Here is an 18,792-nt window from a genome sequence, read left to right as displayed (position 1 = left end):
TTGAATTTAGAATTTGCCAGAGAGTTGACAGGTGTCCCTTCAAGAATGGCGAGAATTAATTACTAAATTTCAATTTTTTCAACTTTGTGATAATGTTGATAGTATAATAATATGGAGATGGTCTTCTAAGGGTGCATTCTCAGTACATTCTTTATACTCTTGGTTGGTCTATGGGGGTATTCCTAATTTTGAGTTTAAGTCAAATTGGAATGCTAAAATGCCTTTCAAATTTTTTTTTTTTCGTGGTTAGTTAAAAACAATAGGGTGTTAACTAAAGATAACCTTCTGAAGAGAGTGTGGTAGGGTGATATAGGTTGTGAATCTGAGACGGTAGATCATTTGTTTGTTTAGTGTAAAGTTGTGCATGAAATTAGGCAATGGATTGCTGATTATAATATGTTTCCTTTTGATTGTGTTTCATTCATGATTTGTGGGACTTAGATAGAGTTATCCCTATGAAAGATCCTAATATAGTTAAAATTATACGAGGTGTTGTTCTTTGGAGTGTTTGGCTGGGATGAAACATGTTAATATTCAAAGGGGGCTCTTCCAGATCTGTTCAGAGTCTAGGAGTACAGATCGTAGCTACAGCTCAGTTTTCGTGTCAACACCAGAGGTATGATGCAAATTCTAACTTAACAATTTCTGCTTCATTTGATACAATGGTCCTATCAGCAGGATCGAGGTTCTCCTATGCCTTTAATGGTGGATGGTCCTGCTATAATCCCTATGCCTTTAATGGTGGATGGTCCTGCTTCATTTGATACAATGATCCTTCAGGACGACAAGATGTTTTGGAAGACCTTTTAGATGAACAGGTTTCAAAAGTTTATATTTTGAGAAGTTTCAATTAATGATCTTGGTGCTTATTCTGTTTTTTTTGTAGTTGATATTTTGGTCTTGTTGTTGTTGATCTGTTAGCATGTTTTGTAGTTCATAGGTATTTTGCTAAATTACCTATGCTTATCTTCTATCTTTTTTTTTGTATACTAGTACCAGGATGTTGGTATCGGTCTCTGATAAATATTGTATGACTGATTTTCATTATATGAAAATCGGTGGGTTTAACCACTGTTATAAAAAAAAGAAAATAAAAAAGAACGCTGAAAATTTTATTTTTGATAATTAATAACATAAATAAAATATATCATACACTTAAAATCTCATCAATTGAAGAAACATAAATCTCAATCTGCTGATTTATTTTGCAACAAAATTCAATGTCATTTGGCTAAAAAGTATGGATTATTTTGACATATATGTTTCAAAAGTTTAATATATTCTGAAAACATCAATGCCACATTTATTCCCTGAAACTTTAGAATCCTGATAACAATCTCCGCGGCTTTATTCCCGCAAAAAACCTCGCACAAATTGTCAAAAAAGTCACGAGAAACTGCTCAATCATTAATAATCGTTTAGTAAACTGTTAGTATTTAACTTGAAGCATCAAAGTGATTCGTGCAATATTAAAATGAGTGATTCTTTAACTCTAGCTATGAGGTATATATGGTACCTCACCAGATTCGAACTCTAGCTATGAGGTATATATTGTACCTCACCGGATTCGAACTAAATTGCCCAAAAATCACCCAAATATCCCTATCCAAATGATAAAATTGTTCTTTGACAAAACCAAATATTTTCTCAATGAAGTAATGTTAGCATGCATCCAGCATATTTAAATGGTATATATGTCCCCACTTGTTTAGGTACGTAGTTTACAATATTTACCGACACCAATTTTATATGTAGTTATATTAATTTCGAGGAAAAAAAGATATGATATGTTTGGAAATATAAAATTGGAAAAAAAGATAGGATATGTTTGGAAATATATTTTGATAAATTTTAGGATATTATTTTGTATAGAGGAGGGTTAAAATGCACCCTCCTTTTTGTGCTCCTAACGTGCACTCTCCTCTCATATTTTCATTTTCAAAGTTTAAATAGTCGATTCGAACATTCCAACGTGTTCTTCATATTAAAATGTGCTTGGAGACCAAATTTTGCATTTTTTTGGAAAATTTTTACTATTTTTTCAGAATTTTTGATTAAACTAAACAATAAAAAAATTCAGCACAGTGATGATTTTAGAAAATTCTGAAAAAAATAGTTAAATATTTTCAAAAAATGTAAAATTTGGTCTCCAAGCACATTTTAATATGAAGAACACGTTGGAAGGTTCGAATTGACTATTTAAACTTTGAAAATGAAGATATGAGGAGAGGGTGCACGTTAGGAGCACAAAAGGGAGGGTGCATTTTAACCCTCCTCTTTTGTATATATATGTGGATATTTTGGTCCTAGATGGTGACAACATGTTTTGCATATATACGAGGATATTTTGACAAATTTCAGGATATTATTGAGGTTGGATTATTTTTTGGTTTGGTAGCTTCTACCAACAGTGTCAAAAAAAAAAAAAAAAAGGCAAGACATATTTTGTATATATATATGTATGTGGATATTTTGACAAGAGACGTGGATATTTTGTATATATATGTGGATATGTGGATACCATATTCTGGCTATGAACTATAATTAGTAAATATCTTTATAGAACTAGACGAAATTAAAAAACATTTTGACTTCACAAATTAGTGGGTGGTATTTGCCACAAAAGACCAAAAACTCTGAAAGAGAGGTTCCACTGACCTGCTTCCTCCTTTCTTTGACTTATTGCGCCTCCTTAATTTTCGCTCTTCTCCCTCATCACGTAAACTGATCAAATCTCTCTCCAATCCTTATCGTCCGTGGTGACCTTTGGGCCGTGGAGCTGTCTCCACTTGGGCTCGGATATAGGATCGGAGGGTGGGAGCGGTTGCTCTGGAACAAACTATCTCATGACCTGTCCAGAATAATGGTACTCTTTTTTTGAAGGTTAGTGGTTTTAGATGCCAACTAACAAATTTATTGATAAAAGATGTATTTACAACGAGTCAAATGACTCTAATTTCTAAATCTAAACTCCTTTATTCTCATTAATCTACTTAAATTACTCTAATCATCTAATCATACTTATTTACACTCTTAAACACCCTAATACATCATTCTCTAACTCTCTCCACGTTGTATTTATTTTTGTCCGATAGCCGCCGCACTCTGACAGTCCTATCTACTCACCGCCACACTTCAAAGATCCGATCTACTCACCGCGACGCTCCGATGGTCGGATCAACTCACTGCAGCGCTTCGACGGCCAGATCAACTCACCGCCTAGCTCCGATCGAGATGGGTAGAGACTATACCCTCCAAGCTCCGACAATATCGCATTTTCGACTCCGGTCGGCTCTGCTTTCTCCCCTCTCTCATTCTCTTCTCCACTCAAGGAGATAGAGGCGGGAGAGGGGAGTATACCTGTGTATCGGATTGAGATCTAAAAGAATATGAAAGGGTTGAAATGGAGGGGTAGAGGAGGTGGGGAGGGGTGGTGTGGGGGGCCCGGCAGCTAGGTTACTCTATTGCCCTTTTTTTCTAATAGACTAGATGAGACCAGTCAAACATAGTTAGTTAGACATTCAGTTAGCATAGTTTGTTACATATTATGTTGTTATACTTGTCATTAGCAAAAGGCTATGTTTGTAATTAATACAAGGTTCTGTCACTGCTATAGCACTATATAAGTAGCAGCATGTACTTCGTTTCTGGTTAATGAAAGTATGGTTTCAAGATTCAATCTCAACTTCTCTTATCTTCTTCTTTAATGCTAAAGCACTTAGCATTTCATTTTCTCTCTGGGCGAAAGAGCCAAAAGCTCTAGCGAAAAAAGTTCATAAAAAAACTCTAGAATAATTGTACTCAATCACCTAGAAACAAATGAGAGACACCTCTACAAGCTAGTAACATTGATGCTCTCGACATCAGTCTAGCAGTAGTTGCATGATCCTAGTACTCCATGTACCATCTTGTACCTCGACCCTCTCCTCAAAGGGCTGCTCATAGTAAAATATTGTGCCAGTATACTTACAATACACGGTGCTAATATACATTTGCTTGAAGTAATACTTAGGCTCGGATGGGGGCCAATGATGGGTCAAAATCAGAACTAATAATATTTATAACTCTAATTTTCTACTCTACAATCGATTCATAAGCGCATGAATCTATCGTATAATATAGATCGGGGTGTCAATTTACAAGGATAGTGTATTAAAAGATATAATAATTAATCAAGTCTAGGTTTTTAGTTATTTTAGGTTGTTTGATTGTTTGGTTGTAATGTTCAGTTACAACAGTGCAATAGATGTTTGATTGTTTAGAAGATGAGCTTCTAGGGATCATGCATTATATCATTCTTACTCGTTTAATCTAGTTTCTCACCAACTGCATTCTAATGCGCAAACGTGTCACTTATGGTTTCTACTCCAATCAGAATCGCGTGTGGTTTGTATTGGTATCAAATATAATATGAGAGTTGTTAATCATGTTCTAGTGTTAATCACAGGTACACTATAGCACCCTAATTGAGAAGGACTGGTAGGGGATGGTACCCTAGCCTCACCCTAATCAATCGCATAAAGACCAATTATAAATCTCAATTACCAAGACTAGAATGATTTAAGTTCACAGTTACGTCCTTTCTTTATACCATCCGTAGTTGAAATAATCGAGATTACCCCACTATCAGTTTATAGAATGCGACGTTCTTATGCAAATCTATATTCCAATAGGTTTGCGAAGAGCTCCTGTCTGCTAGATTTGGAAAATCTTCCTTTCGCTAAAATTGGACAATCCCAAGGGCTCTTAAATTGTATGACTCTGTGCAATAGCATAACACTTGTGAAGTTATTGACGATGTTGGATTATCTTTATATTCGACTCGTGAAGTTCTTATAAACGTTTTACTATTTTTGCCTTTATATATTATATACCCATCATAACTTTTTCAGTTAAATATTTTATCACTTATTTTATTAAGAGAAAAGGTTCTGGTTCATAGATGTTTGTTCACGTTCTATCCACAAACATTATCTCCCGTCCCCTTCTCGGGCCACCATCCCCATCTCTGTCTCGGTCTCAACCGCACCTAAGCCTCCAGCTTCTGTTTCTCCTTCAATTCCCTTACTGTCATCCCAACTGCTGATCTCAATAATGACTCTCCTCTCGGTGTAACGGAGGCGACGTCATCGCACCCTCCTCACCGTCGATCTCTCTCTCCGTCGAGTTCTCGGGATCTCTCTCTCATTCGAGTTCTTCAATTCATTTTTCTTTTCTGATTTATTTTTCCTCAGCAATGATGATTTTTTTTAGATTACTGACTTGATCTCGTTGTTTAAACATGATCATGACGGAACCTTCAAGAGTGGATTCCGATCGGATAGAAGTTGTCAGGGTTGAAGAACAGGGTGGAATTTAAATCTAGTGAGTTATTTCTTTATTTGTATATTTGTTGTTTGATTTGATGCAGTAACAGATCTAGATTGTTTTGAACTTTTATTTGAAAGTGATGAAAGCGAGGCGATATGAAGTATTGATATTGTCATTTTACAGTATTCGTCCTGTTAATTTTACAGTATTCATGTTGTGATTTTACAGTATTCATCTTGTGAAAATTTGAAGGAAATAGATGATAGAGAGGATGATATGGAGTATTGATCTTGTCATTTTAAAGTATTCACCCTGTTAATTTTACAGTATTCATCTTGTGATTTTACAATATTCATCTTGTGGAAATCTAGAGGAAAGAGATGATAGAGAGGATGATATGGAGTATTGATCTTGTCATTTTAAAGTATTCACCCTGTTAATTTTACAGTATTCATCTTGTGATTTTACAATATTCATCTTGTAGAAATCTGGAGGAAAGAGATGATAAAGATGAGATATGGAGTATTGATCTTGTCATTTTACAGTATTCGCTCGGTTAATTTTACAGTATTCATCTTGTGAGAATCTGGAGGAAAGAGATGATAGAGAGGCGATATGGAGTATTGATCTTGTCATTTTACAGTATTCACCCTGTTAATTTTACAGTATTCATCTTGTGATTTTACAATATTCATATTGTGGAAATCTGGAGGAAATAGATGATAGAGAGGAGATATGGAGTATTGATCTTGTTATTTTACAGTATTCATCATGTTAATTTTACAGTATTCATCTTGTGATTTTACAGTATTAATCTTGTGAAAATCTAGAGGAAAGAGATGATAGAGAGGCGATATGGAGTATTGATATTGTCATTTTACAGTATTCACCCAGTTAATTTTACATTATTCATCTTGTGATTTTACAGTATTCATCTTGTGAACAGTTACTAATGTTTAACAATGTGGTTGTGAATATTTGATGTATTGATGATTTATAGCTTGCATCTGTTAGTTTTACTGTTTACATCTTTTAAATTTATAGTATTGAATTTTGCAGTGTGTTTATCTCAGTTTTATAGTGTTTTAGGTTTCAGATTTACCGTATTATAGTTTGCATTTGTTAGTTTTATAGTTTATATTTAGAAATTTTACAGTATTTAAGTTCTATAGTTTGCATCTGTATGTTTTACAGTATGTGTAGTGTTAATTTATATGATATAGATGCATATATAAATATTAATAATTGAAGAAAAAAATTATAATTTTTTTTCAAAAAAATTAAAATTAATTTTAATTTTGAAAATTAATATTTGATTGAAAAAAAATAATTTTGTATAATTTTGGGGATTGTTTTGAAAAAACTGCATGTTTGAGAAGTGGTTTAATTTAAAAATGTTCTAGAAGATTTTAAAACTGTCATTAACTATAAGTTAGAGAAATACATAAAGTGGTCCCACATCAAGTATAGTTAGTTGGGCAAGTTATGCAAGTTGTAAGTACACAAGTGGTCCCACATCAAGTACAGAATTCGTACAAGTCAAATAACAGTTTTTTTGTGAATAAAACGTGAAAAACTAGTTGTGAATAATTAGACGCTTTCTTTTATTAAAGTTCTCAATTCTTAACTTAATCATGAATAAGGGCCTTTCAGTTCAGACTTCAGAGCAGCCCAAAATGATTCGGATCATGCAGATTTGGGTTCACACGGTTTCGAAGAGAACGGGAGTTGAAAGTAATTGAACGTGGTCCACTAACCAATAACCAGCCTCTATGGGCCACTGATAGGTACGAGACGTTTAGATGATAATTAATATTTAGAAAAAAATATTTTAATCAAGTATATATATATAGAGATGGGCTATGGTGCATTGCAATGCTTGAACCCTTTTATGCATTGCACTCTAAATCATGGATTTAAAGTCCAAACGACCAATCCGAACCGTTCATCTTGTTCTTCATATTAATATGTGCTTGAGGACCAAATTTTACATTTTTTGGAATTTTTTTACTATTTATTAAGCAATTTTGAAAGTCACTGATCTGATGGTTCAGAAAATTTAACTGTTTTTTACTGTTCACAGCAAAACAGCAATTTAAAAAAATGCTTAATAAATAGTAAAAAAATTCCAAGAAATGTAAAATTTGGTCTCCAAGTACATTTCTATATGGATTAAACATCTAACGGTTTGGATCGGTCGTTTGGACTTTAAATCCGTGATTATAGTGCAATGCATAAGGGGGTTCATGCATTGCAATGCACCATAGCCCATATCTCTCTCTCTATATATATAAATATATATATATATATATATATATATATATTATATATATATATATATATATTTCTTACGTAATTTTAATTTCATCACATAAACATTTATACAATGTTTATTTTATCTCGGTGAGCTTATGTTGAAAAACTAGGAATTCAAAAGAGAAAAATAGGACATTTTATGTTGTTTTAATTTTTTATTCATAAACAAGAAATGATTTTCTTCCGATGAATGTGCACTAAAATAATAAGATATATATATATATATATATATGAGGAGGGTTCAAAAGCCTCCATCATGCCTCTATTTTAAAAAACTTTAATAACTCAAAATTTAAATCTTAAAATTCAAAATAAAATCGTTGAACATGAACTACATCATTTTATCTATGCACGTGTAAAAAATTATGACATTTCAATTTTGGTTTGATTGTCATCTTGAGCTTGTAAAAATGTATACTAATGTGGATAATTTATAGACGTTGATTTTTCAACTTATTGATTCATATAAAAGCAAAATCAAAAGGTGATAATTTTTTATGAGCACATAGAAAAGATAACATAGATCACATCTAATGGTTTTATTTTGATGTTTAAGTTTTAAACTTTAAGTTATTTAAGTTTTTAAAAATGGAGGCATGATGGAGGCACAAAAAAATAATGGAGGCATTTGAACCTTCCTCTATATATATATATAAAGTTAAATTTTGGTCTCCCCAAACTAAATAACCTTTCAAATTATCGACCTTCATTTGTAATCATATAATCACTGCATTATATTTGATTGGTCCGAAAGTGTTGTTTGATTCAGTCCAGGCAGAGACAACATAATTTATACATCTAGGTCCCTCACAGATCTCAAGCGTACCTTTTTAGGTTGAATTGTATTTAATGTAACACATGATAAGTTGTAGGATCCTAGCCTGCAAATGAGCACTGCCAAATTTAAAAGAATAAAAAAAGAAGGCTGAAATTTTTTATGTTTAGAAAGATATAAATATTTTACATAGAACAGGAAAGATCACCAAATATTTTGAAGGCATGGAAGGAACCACACCAAATGATTTGATTCTGTTCCTTTGCGAATTCACTAAATAATCACATATTTAATGCGGTTCCTTAGCGTGCTACAACGTCACTCGTTCGGTAGTAACATAAAATCCAATTTAGAAGCTACATATTCGATGCAGTTTCCTTATACTGCCTTATGCATAGCGTGACCCTTGATCTCTTCCCTCTTATGTGGTGTTTTGCAAAGAAAAAAAAAATCCTTCTCTTGTTGTCTACTTTCACATTTTATTTACAAATTGATTATTAGAATTGACAGAAGAACTAAAAAAACTTCAGATCTACTACATTGACAAGATAAATTACCTTTAGTATTTTGATTATTTTTTCCGAAATTAATGACTATAAAATAGAATTTATAGAATGTGAAAAAGTTAAAGTGTTTATTTGCATGAAGTGATTATTAATTTATTGTATGGAATTGTTATTGCAATTTTAAAAATAGAGGATATATAGGACAAAAAATTAAACTATTTTACCAATTTTATCATAAATTTACTCAATTTTCCAATTCTCAAAATTTGCATGCAATAAAAAAATTGCAAATAAATTTACCTTATTCAAGTTCATAACAATGACTTGATCTATTTATGCCATAAACAAATTTTAGATGCCAATTGCTGAATGTAACACTTACAAAAAAGAGAAAGAACAAAGAAGAAAATTAAGTAATTAAGTAATCTTGAGATTTGAGATGAGACTCGAGGTTTTTAAATAATCTTATACATAAACACTATAGTGGTATAGATACAAAAACATACCGTGATTAGAACTTATTATTCAAAGAGTTCTTATTTACTGCTCGTGTGTGCAATATTTATACAAGGAGCTGGAATTGTTCATGCAAGTCTGAGGGGGTTCATACATATATATAATTTATATAGGACATTTCAATAACTTCAAATATTTTTTCTGCTGGTTCTCTACCAGTACTAGTTATCTATAGCTTATCAAACTTTATGAATTTTATTAAAGGCATAAATATTTTTAGCATACTATTTGAAAGGAAATGTTAAGTGCTTAAATTTATTGTCAATTTGGCTTTCGTTTGTTTTTTTCAGAGATTAGACAAGTGCATAGTTCACCCATATAACATATATAATTGCAGCTGATTTATAGACTCGATCAGCAGAAACAACTCTATAAACATAATTAGCATGACTATAAATTCTTTATATTAACTTCCTCAGGTTCGGTACTTCATTTCTTATACATAGACATGATTCATTACATCCATGATTTCAGCTTTACACTGATAATACATATCATGATTCGGAATCACCTTATTTTGACAAAAACAATAAAAACATACAAGCTAGCATGACATCACAGTTTGCACTAATTAGCTAATTAATTATACCAAACCATGAAGATTTGATGCCATCTCAAACATTTAGCCAAACATGGGATGTAGTGCCACAGTGGGTACCTCGGATGCACCTATTTGGAGGCACACCCAGTACCCGGAGTACCTGGAGTTCCCGGAGTACCCGGGGTACCCCTACCAGGAATAGTCGGAGCAGTCGGAAGTGTCGGAGCAGTCGGAGCTGTCGTAGTACCCCCAGGACACGGAGCACCAGGAGTTCCTGGAGCACCCGGAGTACCCGGACCAGTCGTAGTACCCGGACTTCCAGGAGTTCCCGGAGTACCTACACCACCAGTCGTAGTACCCAGAGTTTTCTGAATTGCCAGAGTTACTGGAATTCCTGGAGTTCCCGGAATTCCCGAAATTGCAGGAATTGCCGGAATTGCAGGAATTGCAGGAATTGCAGGAGTTTCTATACCTAGAATTTTTGAGTCTGCAGGATCTGCACCAGTGGAGACTCCTTTCACATTCACATGTTTGTCATTAGTTGTAGAGAGATCTCTTGCGGTTGCGGTGCAAACGAGAGCACCAAAGAGAACAACCAAGAATAACTTGGAAATAGACATGTAGACTATTGTATGTAGTACAATATATGTGTGTCTTGGTATTTTAGTGTTATTCACTTGTTGTGCTTTGTTAGGAGAGTCTGAGGGGGTTTATATAGGACTTTTTGAAAATTGAAAGGGTGAAAAAATTGGGGTAATTAATGTTCTGTCAGTGTGGTATGAGAGATTACAGATGATAATTACGATTGTAAATAATCTATACTTGAATTAATTTTGTGTGGTACCCCCAGAATTAATTGTTTGTTCAATTGTTTAATATGACCGTTTGGATAAAAGTGAAAGAGAAAGTAAATTTTGAACAACAGAATGCTAGTTAGTAGGAGTACACATGGAGGTTTAGGGGTCCTGGATTTAGGATTGATGAATAGGGCCTTGTTAGCTAAATGGCTAATGAGATTTGCTGATAATAGTAGGGTATTCCATTTACTAGGGTATTCAATTTACTTAAATTTGCTGATAAACATGTACTTAGAAATGATTATTATTGCTAATTAGTATTCCATTTCAGGTGATTATGGTAATCTTTTCTCTTGGTGGAAAAATATTTTAAAGGATAGATTTTTAATTGAGATCGGGATTTCTTGGCAAGTTGGTAATCGCCAGTCAGTTTTTTTTTGGCTAGAAAGGTGGGCTAATCAATGTTCACTAAGTACCATGTGTTCTAATTTGTTCATCATTACTTACAATCAGCATATGTTGGTTACACAAGTGTTTGCCAATCATGGTTTGAATTTAGAATTTGCCAGACAGTTGACAGGTGTGTCTCTTCAAGAATGGCGAGAATTAATTACTAAATTTCAATTTTTTCAACTTTGTGATAATGTTGATAGTATAATATGGAGATGGTCTTCTAAGGGTGCATTCTTTATACTCTTGGTTGGTCTATGGGGGTATTCCTAATTGAGTTTAAGTCAAATTGGAATGCTAAAATGCCTTTCAATTTTTTTTTTTCATGGTTAGTTAAAAACAATAGGGTGTTAACTAAAGATAACCTTCTGAAGAGAGCGTGGTAGGGTGATACAGGCTGTGAATCTGAGACAGTAGATCATTTGTTTGTTTAGTGTAAAGTTGTGCATGAAATTAGGCAATGGATTGCTGATTATAATATGTTTCCTTTTGATTGTGTTTCATTCATGATTTGTGGGACTTAGATAGAGTTATCCCTATGAAAGATCCTAATATAGTTAAAATTATATGAGGTGTTGTTCTTTGGAGTGTTTGGCTGGAATGAAACATGTTAATATTCAAAGGGGGCTCTTCTAGATCTGTTCAGAGTCTAGGAGTACAGATCGTAGCTATAGCTCAGTTTTCGTGTCAACACCAGAGGTATGATGCAAATTCTAACTTACAATTTCTGCTTCATTTGATACAATGGTCCTATAAGGAGAAGGTTCTCCTATGCCTTTAATGGTGGATGGTCCTGCTACAATCCCTATGCTTGGGCAAGGGATGGAAACTGATTCAGGACGACAAGATGTTTTGGAAGACCTTTTAGATGAACAGGTTTCAAAAGTTTATATTTTGAGAAGTTTCAATTAATGATCTTGGTGCTTATTCTGTTTTTGTTGTAGTTGATATTTTGGTCTTTTTGTTGTTGATCTGTTAGCATGTTTTGTAGTTCATAGGTATTTTGCTAAATTACCTATGCTTATCTTCTATTTTATTTTTTTGTATACTAGTACCAGGATGTTGGTATCGGTCTCTGATAAATATTGTATGACTGATTTTCATTAATATGAAAATCGGTGGGTTTTACCCACTGTTATAAAAAAAAGAAAATAAAAAAGAACACTGAAAATTTTATTTTTGATAATTAATAACATAAATAAAATATATCATACACTTAAAATCTCACCAATTGAAGAAACATAAATCTTAATCTGCTGATTTATTTTGCAACAAAGTTCAATGTCATTTGGCTAAAAAGTATGGATTATTTTGACATATATGTTTCAAAAGTTTAATATATTCTAAAAACATTAATGCTACATTTATTCCCTGAAAGTTTAGGATCCTGATAAAATCCCCACAGCTTTATTCCTGCAAAAAATTCCTCACAAACTGCTAAAAAAGTCATAGGGGACTGCTCAATCATTAATAATCGTTTAGTAAACTGTTAGTATTTAACTTGAAGCATCAAAGCGATTCGTGCAGTATTAAAACGAGCGATTCTTTAACTCTAGCTATGAGGTATATATGGTACCTCACCAGATTCGAACTCTAGCTATGATAAAATTGTTCTTTGACAAAACCAAATATTTTCTCAATGAAGTAATGTTAGCATGCATCCAGCATATTTAAATGGTATATATGTCCCCACTTGTTTAGGTACGTAGTTTACAATATTTACCGACACCAATTTTATATGTAGTTGTATTAATTTCGAGGAAAAAAAGATATGATATGTTTGGAAATATAAAATTGGAAAAAAATATAGGATATGTTTGGTATATTTTGATAAATTTTAGGATATTTTGATAAATTTCAGGATATTATTTTGTATTTTTTTTCTTCTTGACAAGACATGTTTTGTATATATATGCATGTGGATATTTTGTATATATATGTGGATATGTGGATACCATACTCTGGCTATGAACTATAATTAGTATATATCTTTATAGAACTAGACGAAATTAAAAAGCATTTTGACTTCACAAATTGGTGGGTGGTATTTGCCACAAAAGACCAAAACCTCTGAAAGAGAGGTTCCACTGACCTGCTTCGTCCTTTCTTTGACTTATTGCGCCTCCTTAATTTTCGCTCTTCTTCCTCTCTATTACAAATATTCATGCGCGCGTTGCCGACTTGCCGTGGTGGTTTTTGTATTTAAAAACACGTCCTCATTATTAGCCGAAGTTTTCTCGGTAAGGCATGCCTGCATTAAATAAATGTCAAATATGGTACAATCGGAATAGTCAGATCTTGCAAGAGGCTCTTAAATTGGACAATCCCAAGGGCTCTTAAATTGTATGACTGTGTGATATTTTCAAAAAAAATATATGACTGTGTGCAATAGCATAACACTTGTGAAGTTAAACGATGTAGGATTATCTTTATATTCGACTCGTGAAGTTCTTATAAACGTTTTACTATTTACGCCTTGTATATTATATATCCATCATAACTTTTTAAGTTAAATATTTTATCACTTATTTTATTAATGTTCTCAATTCTTAATATTTTTTCAGTTAAATATTCAGAGCAGCCCAAAATGATTCGGATCATGCAGATTTGGGTCCACACGGTTTCGGAGAGAATGGGCACGAGACGCTTAGATGATAATATTTAGAAAGTAATTGAACGTGGTCCACTAACCAATAACCAACCTCTATGGGCCACTGATAGGTACGAGACGCTTAGATGATAATTAATATTTAGAAAAAAATATTTTAATCAAGTATATATATATATATTTCTTACGTAATTTTAATTTCATCACATAAACATTTATACAATGTTCATTTTAATTATCTCGGTGAGCTTATGTTGGAATTCAAAAGAGAAAAATAGGACATTTTATGTTGTTTTAAACAAGAAATGATTTTCTTTGGATGAATGTGCACTAAAATAATAAAAAATATATATATGGAGATCACGTTGAGATCATATTGAGCGGTTCAGATCAACGTTCAGAACTTTGAAAATAAAGTTATTGCGTGAAATAGAAACGCATTTTACTTTGCAACTCACCGTAGCCCATCTCTCACTCTATATATAAATTAGTTAAATTTTGGTCTCCCCCAAAGAAAGTAACCTTTCCAATTACCCACCTTCATTATTTGTAATATGTAATCATATGATCACTGCATTATATTTGATTGGTCCGAAAGTGTTGTTTGATTCAGTCCAGGCAGAGACAACATAATTTATATATACACCTGGGTCCCTCAGAGATCTCAAGCGTACCTTTTTAGGTTGAATTGTATTTAATGCAATGCATGATAATTTGTAGGATCCTAGCCTGCAAATGAACACTGCCAAATCTCTCTCCAATCCTTATCGTCCGTGGTGACCTTTGGGCCGTGGAGCTGCCTCCACTTGGCCTCGGATATAGGATCGGAGGGTGGGAACTGTTGCTTTGGAACAAACTATTTCATGACCCGTCCAGAATAATGGTATTCTTTTTTTAAAGGTTAGTAGCTTTAGATGCTAACTAACAAATTCATTGATAAAAAAATGTATTTACAACGAGTCAAATGACTCTAATTTTTAAATCTAAACTCCTTTATTCTCATTAATTTACTTAAATTGCTCTAATCATCTAATCATACTTATTTACACTCTTAAACACCCTAATACATCATTCTCTAACTCTCTCCACGTTGGATTTATTTTTGTCCGATAGCTGCCGCACTATGACAGTCACATCTACTCACCGCCACACTCCAAAGGTCCGATCTACTCACCGCAGCGCTCCTACGGCCGAATCTACTCACCGCGACACTTTGACGGCCGGATCAACTCACCGCAGCGCTTTGACGGCCAGATCAACTCACCGCCTAGCTCCGATCGAGATGGGTAGAGACTATACCCTCCAAGCTCCGACAATACTGCATTTTCGACTCCGGTCGGTTCCGTTCTCTCCCCTCTCTCATTCTCTTCTCCGCTCAAGGAGATAGAGGCGGGAGAGGGGAGTATACCCATGTATCGGATTGAGATGTAGAAGAATATGAAAGGGTTGAAATGGAGGGATAGAGGAGGTGGGGAGGGGTGGTGTGGGGGGCGCGACAGCTAGGTTACTCTATCGCCCTTTTTTTCTGATAGACTAGATGAGACCAGTCAAACATAGTTAGTTAGACATTCAATTAGCATAGTTTGTTACATATTCTGTTGTTATACTTGTCATTAGCAAAAGGCTATGTTTGTAATTAATACAAGGTTCTGTCACTGCTATAGCACTATATAAGTAGCAGCATGTACTTCGTTTCTGGTTAATGAAAGTATGGTTTCAAGATTCAATCTCAACTTGTCTTATCTTCTTCTTTAATGCTAAAGCACTTAGCATTTCATGGTATCAGAGCACCATGTCTTCTACCTCAGATCCTCCATTAACAAATCCTTCTTTCTCCTCTCTTCCACCCCAAAAAGAATCCATTGTGATGCTAAATCTTTCAATATCCACTAAGCTGAACAGATCCAATTTCTTGGCATGGAAATCTTAGGTTTTACCTTATCTCCATGGGCATCGGCTGCACCAGTATCTTGCGTCTCCACCTCCACTTGCCAAATTGACGATTGAGGGACAATTACATGATAATCCATCTTACGACCATTGGTGTCAACAAGATCAGATGATTCTTGCCTAGATTCGTTCTTCCCTGTTAGAGATCATGCTAGGCGAAGTCGTGTCCTGTGCAACCATGACGGAACTCTGGTCTGATCTTGACCAGACCTTTTCTTCCTCTCGAGCTCAATTGTTAGAACTTCACCGATCCTTGTGTCACACCCCGAGACAACCCGCCACGTATCTCTACGTAAGGTGTGTACACATCACATACATTATCAATAAAGTTTAAATAAAACCACATTTTATTCCATAAGCAAAAGAGTTTTCACAAGCAATCATGGCGGACATGGCTAGTAACACAGACACTGCCATGCTTGCTCAATGTATCACTATATAATTATAGAAACAAAAATTAAACAATATGTGGCAATTTATCACTAATATGTTTTCCCGCTTAGTCTCACTTTTGTCCTTGCTCGAATCTTTCATTTTCGTTACCTGAAACCCACATAAAAGTGGAACGGGTGAGAGATCGAATCTTCTCTCAGTGCGGGATTTAGTTCTAGCCCAGAGTTTATAAAACCTTTACTTATATTCACAAATATGATAAGAAATAAAATGCATATATATTCCCTAATGCAATGCATCTACTGCTATATATTTCCTTAATCATTCTTTCATTTTCTTTTCTTTTCTTTTTTTACTTTTCTTGTTTCTCCGACCGCGGAACTCCCGCCCGACGCTGGAAGAAACCATTTAATTTTCTTGTTTCTTCGACCGTGGAACTCCTGCCCGACGCCGAAAGAAACCGCCAACCCAACCGCGGAACTCCCGCCTGATGCTGGGAGGCTGTCGCCCTAACCGCGGAACTCCCGCCAGATGCTAGGGTTAGACCCGTGACAGGACCGCTTTCGCCTACAGTCACGTTAACGAGGGGTCCAGTCAAACACTAGACCCAATGTATACATCCCAATATGCAAGCATATCGGCCCCTGTTCAGTTTCCTTATTCGTTCATTTTCAACCACATTTATTTAATCATACAATTCATGCCATGCTCAACACATCCTATTCATGCAAGTTCTTTGTCAATATATGAATTCTATCATTTCATGCAATTTATTTGTGTCTACTCAAGTCATATGAATGGTTTGAAAACAACATGCATAAATCAAACTAATGCAACAATAACAAGCAGTTGAATGACAATAAAAAAGTAAAATAGTTTTATAAAGTCTAGGAAACTCGCACCTGTTGTCGTAGGGAAGTTCTTAGGCGTCTTGAGATCTTCTAGAACTCCAGAGTTCAAACCTAAACGTCATGTATACGTTACTCCTAAATTAGTGTTGCGTATTAATAATTATATAGTTATTTGATTACTGCCTAAAATATTTATGATTCCTAGAGTATAATTACTTGATTAAATCGTTAAAAGAAATAAGATAAAGAAGTATCAAGTATAAAAGAAAAGAAAAGGTGCTAGATACTCTAACCGAACCAATTACTCATTAAAATCTCTATCCGAGAATAAAGGCACACAAAAAGAAATCATTAAAATTTCAAGATGTGGAACAATTAAATCGAATTATTAATAAAAGAAATTAGTCACTAAATCCAGTAACCGGATTTATATATGCAATAGATTATTTAATACAGAAATAAAATAAAAAGGCTTATTCAATCTTAGAAGTTTAATTTTATTAATTTAATGAATTATTGAATACCGGACCTATATTAAATTTTGTTGAGATAAAAAATACACTATTGGAAATGAGTTATTAATGGAATCTTAATAGTCATGTATAAATATATTACTAATAGAGATCTTGGATTTGTGAATTGTGAGACAGATTTTAGAAATTAATGCATTCGAATATCTTGTGATTTTACAGTATTCATCTTGTGATTTTACAATATTCATTTTGTGGAAATATGGAGAAAATAGATGATAGAGAGGAGATATGGAGTATTGATCTTGTCTTTTTACAGTATTCATCATTTTAATTTGACAATATTCATCTTGTGATTTTACAGTATTAATCTTGTAAAAATCTAGAGGAAAGAGATGATAGAGAGGCGATATGGAGTATTGATATTGTCATTTTACAGTATTCACCCAGTTAATTTGACATTATTCATCTTGTGATTTTACAGTATTCATTTTGCGAACAGTTACTAATGTTTAACAATGTGGTTGTGAATATTTGATGTATTGATGATTTGTAGCTTGCATCTGTTAGTTTTACTGTTTACATCTTTTAAATTTATAGTATTGAATTTTGCAGTGTGTTTATCTCAGTTTTATAGTGTTTTAGGTTTCAGATTTACCGTTTTATAGTTTGCATCTGTTAGTTTTATAGTTTATCTTTAGAAATTTTACAGTATTGAAGTTGTCTAGTTTGCATCTGTATATTTTACAGTATGTGTAGTGTTAATTTATATGATATAGATGCATATATAAATATTAATAATTGAAGAAAAAAAAATGATGATTTAATTTTCAAAAAAATTAAAATTAATTTTAATTTTGAAAATGAAAATTTGATTAAAAAAATTAATTTTGATGCAAAAAAATTAATTTTGTATAATTTCCGGGATTATTTTGAAAAAACTGCATGTTTGAGAAGTGGTTCAATTTTAAAATGTTCTACAAGGTTTTAAAACTGTCATTAACTGTCAGTTAGAGAAGTACATAAAGTAGTCTCACATTAAGTATAGTTAGTTTGACAAATTGTGCAAGTTGCAAGTACACAAGTGGTCCCGCTGAATATTAGAATTTTGAAGTGCGTTTTCTATAAGATTACTTACATAAGTTTACAGCAATGAATATGAAATTTTACAGGATTCGCACAAGTTAAATGACAGTTTTTTTGTGAACAAAACGTGAACAACTAGTTGTGGACAATTAGACGGCTTCCTTTTTTTAAAGTTCTCAATTCTTAACTTAATCATGAAGGGTCGTTCAGTTCAGACTTCAGA

The 18,792-nt window shown here is 33.5% G+C and overlaps 1 protein-coding gene and 1 long non-coding RNA gene across 6 annotated transcripts in view; both read right to left on the bottom strand.

Annotated features, from left to right (window-relative positions):
- The window catches only part of LOC144546499 (uncharacterized), a 205,884-nt gene that overhangs the window by 1,818 nt on the left and 185,274 nt on the right, over positions 1–18,792 (bottom strand). Inside the window, exon 3 of one of the 5 annotated variants that reach the window (XM_078295050.1) lies at positions 9,796–9,934. The exons of 3 other annotated variants lie outside the window; for them this stretch is intronic. Coding sequence is in view for 1 of the 2 variants with exons in the window: in XM_078295054.1 (XP_078151180.1) it covers positions 10,093–10,349 (257 nt within the window). In the remaining variant the exon portion in view is untranslated. Of the gene's footprint in view, positions 1–9,795; positions 10,350–18,792 lie in introns of those variants that run through there. One more of the 5 variants, XM_078295054.1, reaches the window with a different exon arrangement.
- Positions 10,440–12,581, bottom strand: LOC144546505 (uncharacterized). Its single transcript, XR_013508809.1, has 2 exons — positions 12,428–12,581; positions 10,440–10,684 (listed from the first exon to the last, which is right to left on the bottom strand). It is a non-coding gene; the product is annotated as an uncharacterized LOC144546505 (long non-coding RNA).

This window comes from Carex rostrata, chromosome 29 (assembly GCF_964058835.1).
Source record: "Carex rostrata chromosome 29, lpCarRost1.2, whole genome shotgun sequence".
Lineage (NCBI taxonomy): Eukaryota > Viridiplantae > Streptophyta > Magnoliopsida > Poales > Cyperaceae > Carex > Carex rostrata.
The sequence above is the reverse complement of the archived record's forward strand: the minus strand, read 5'-3'. Positions and strand labels throughout refer to the sequence as shown.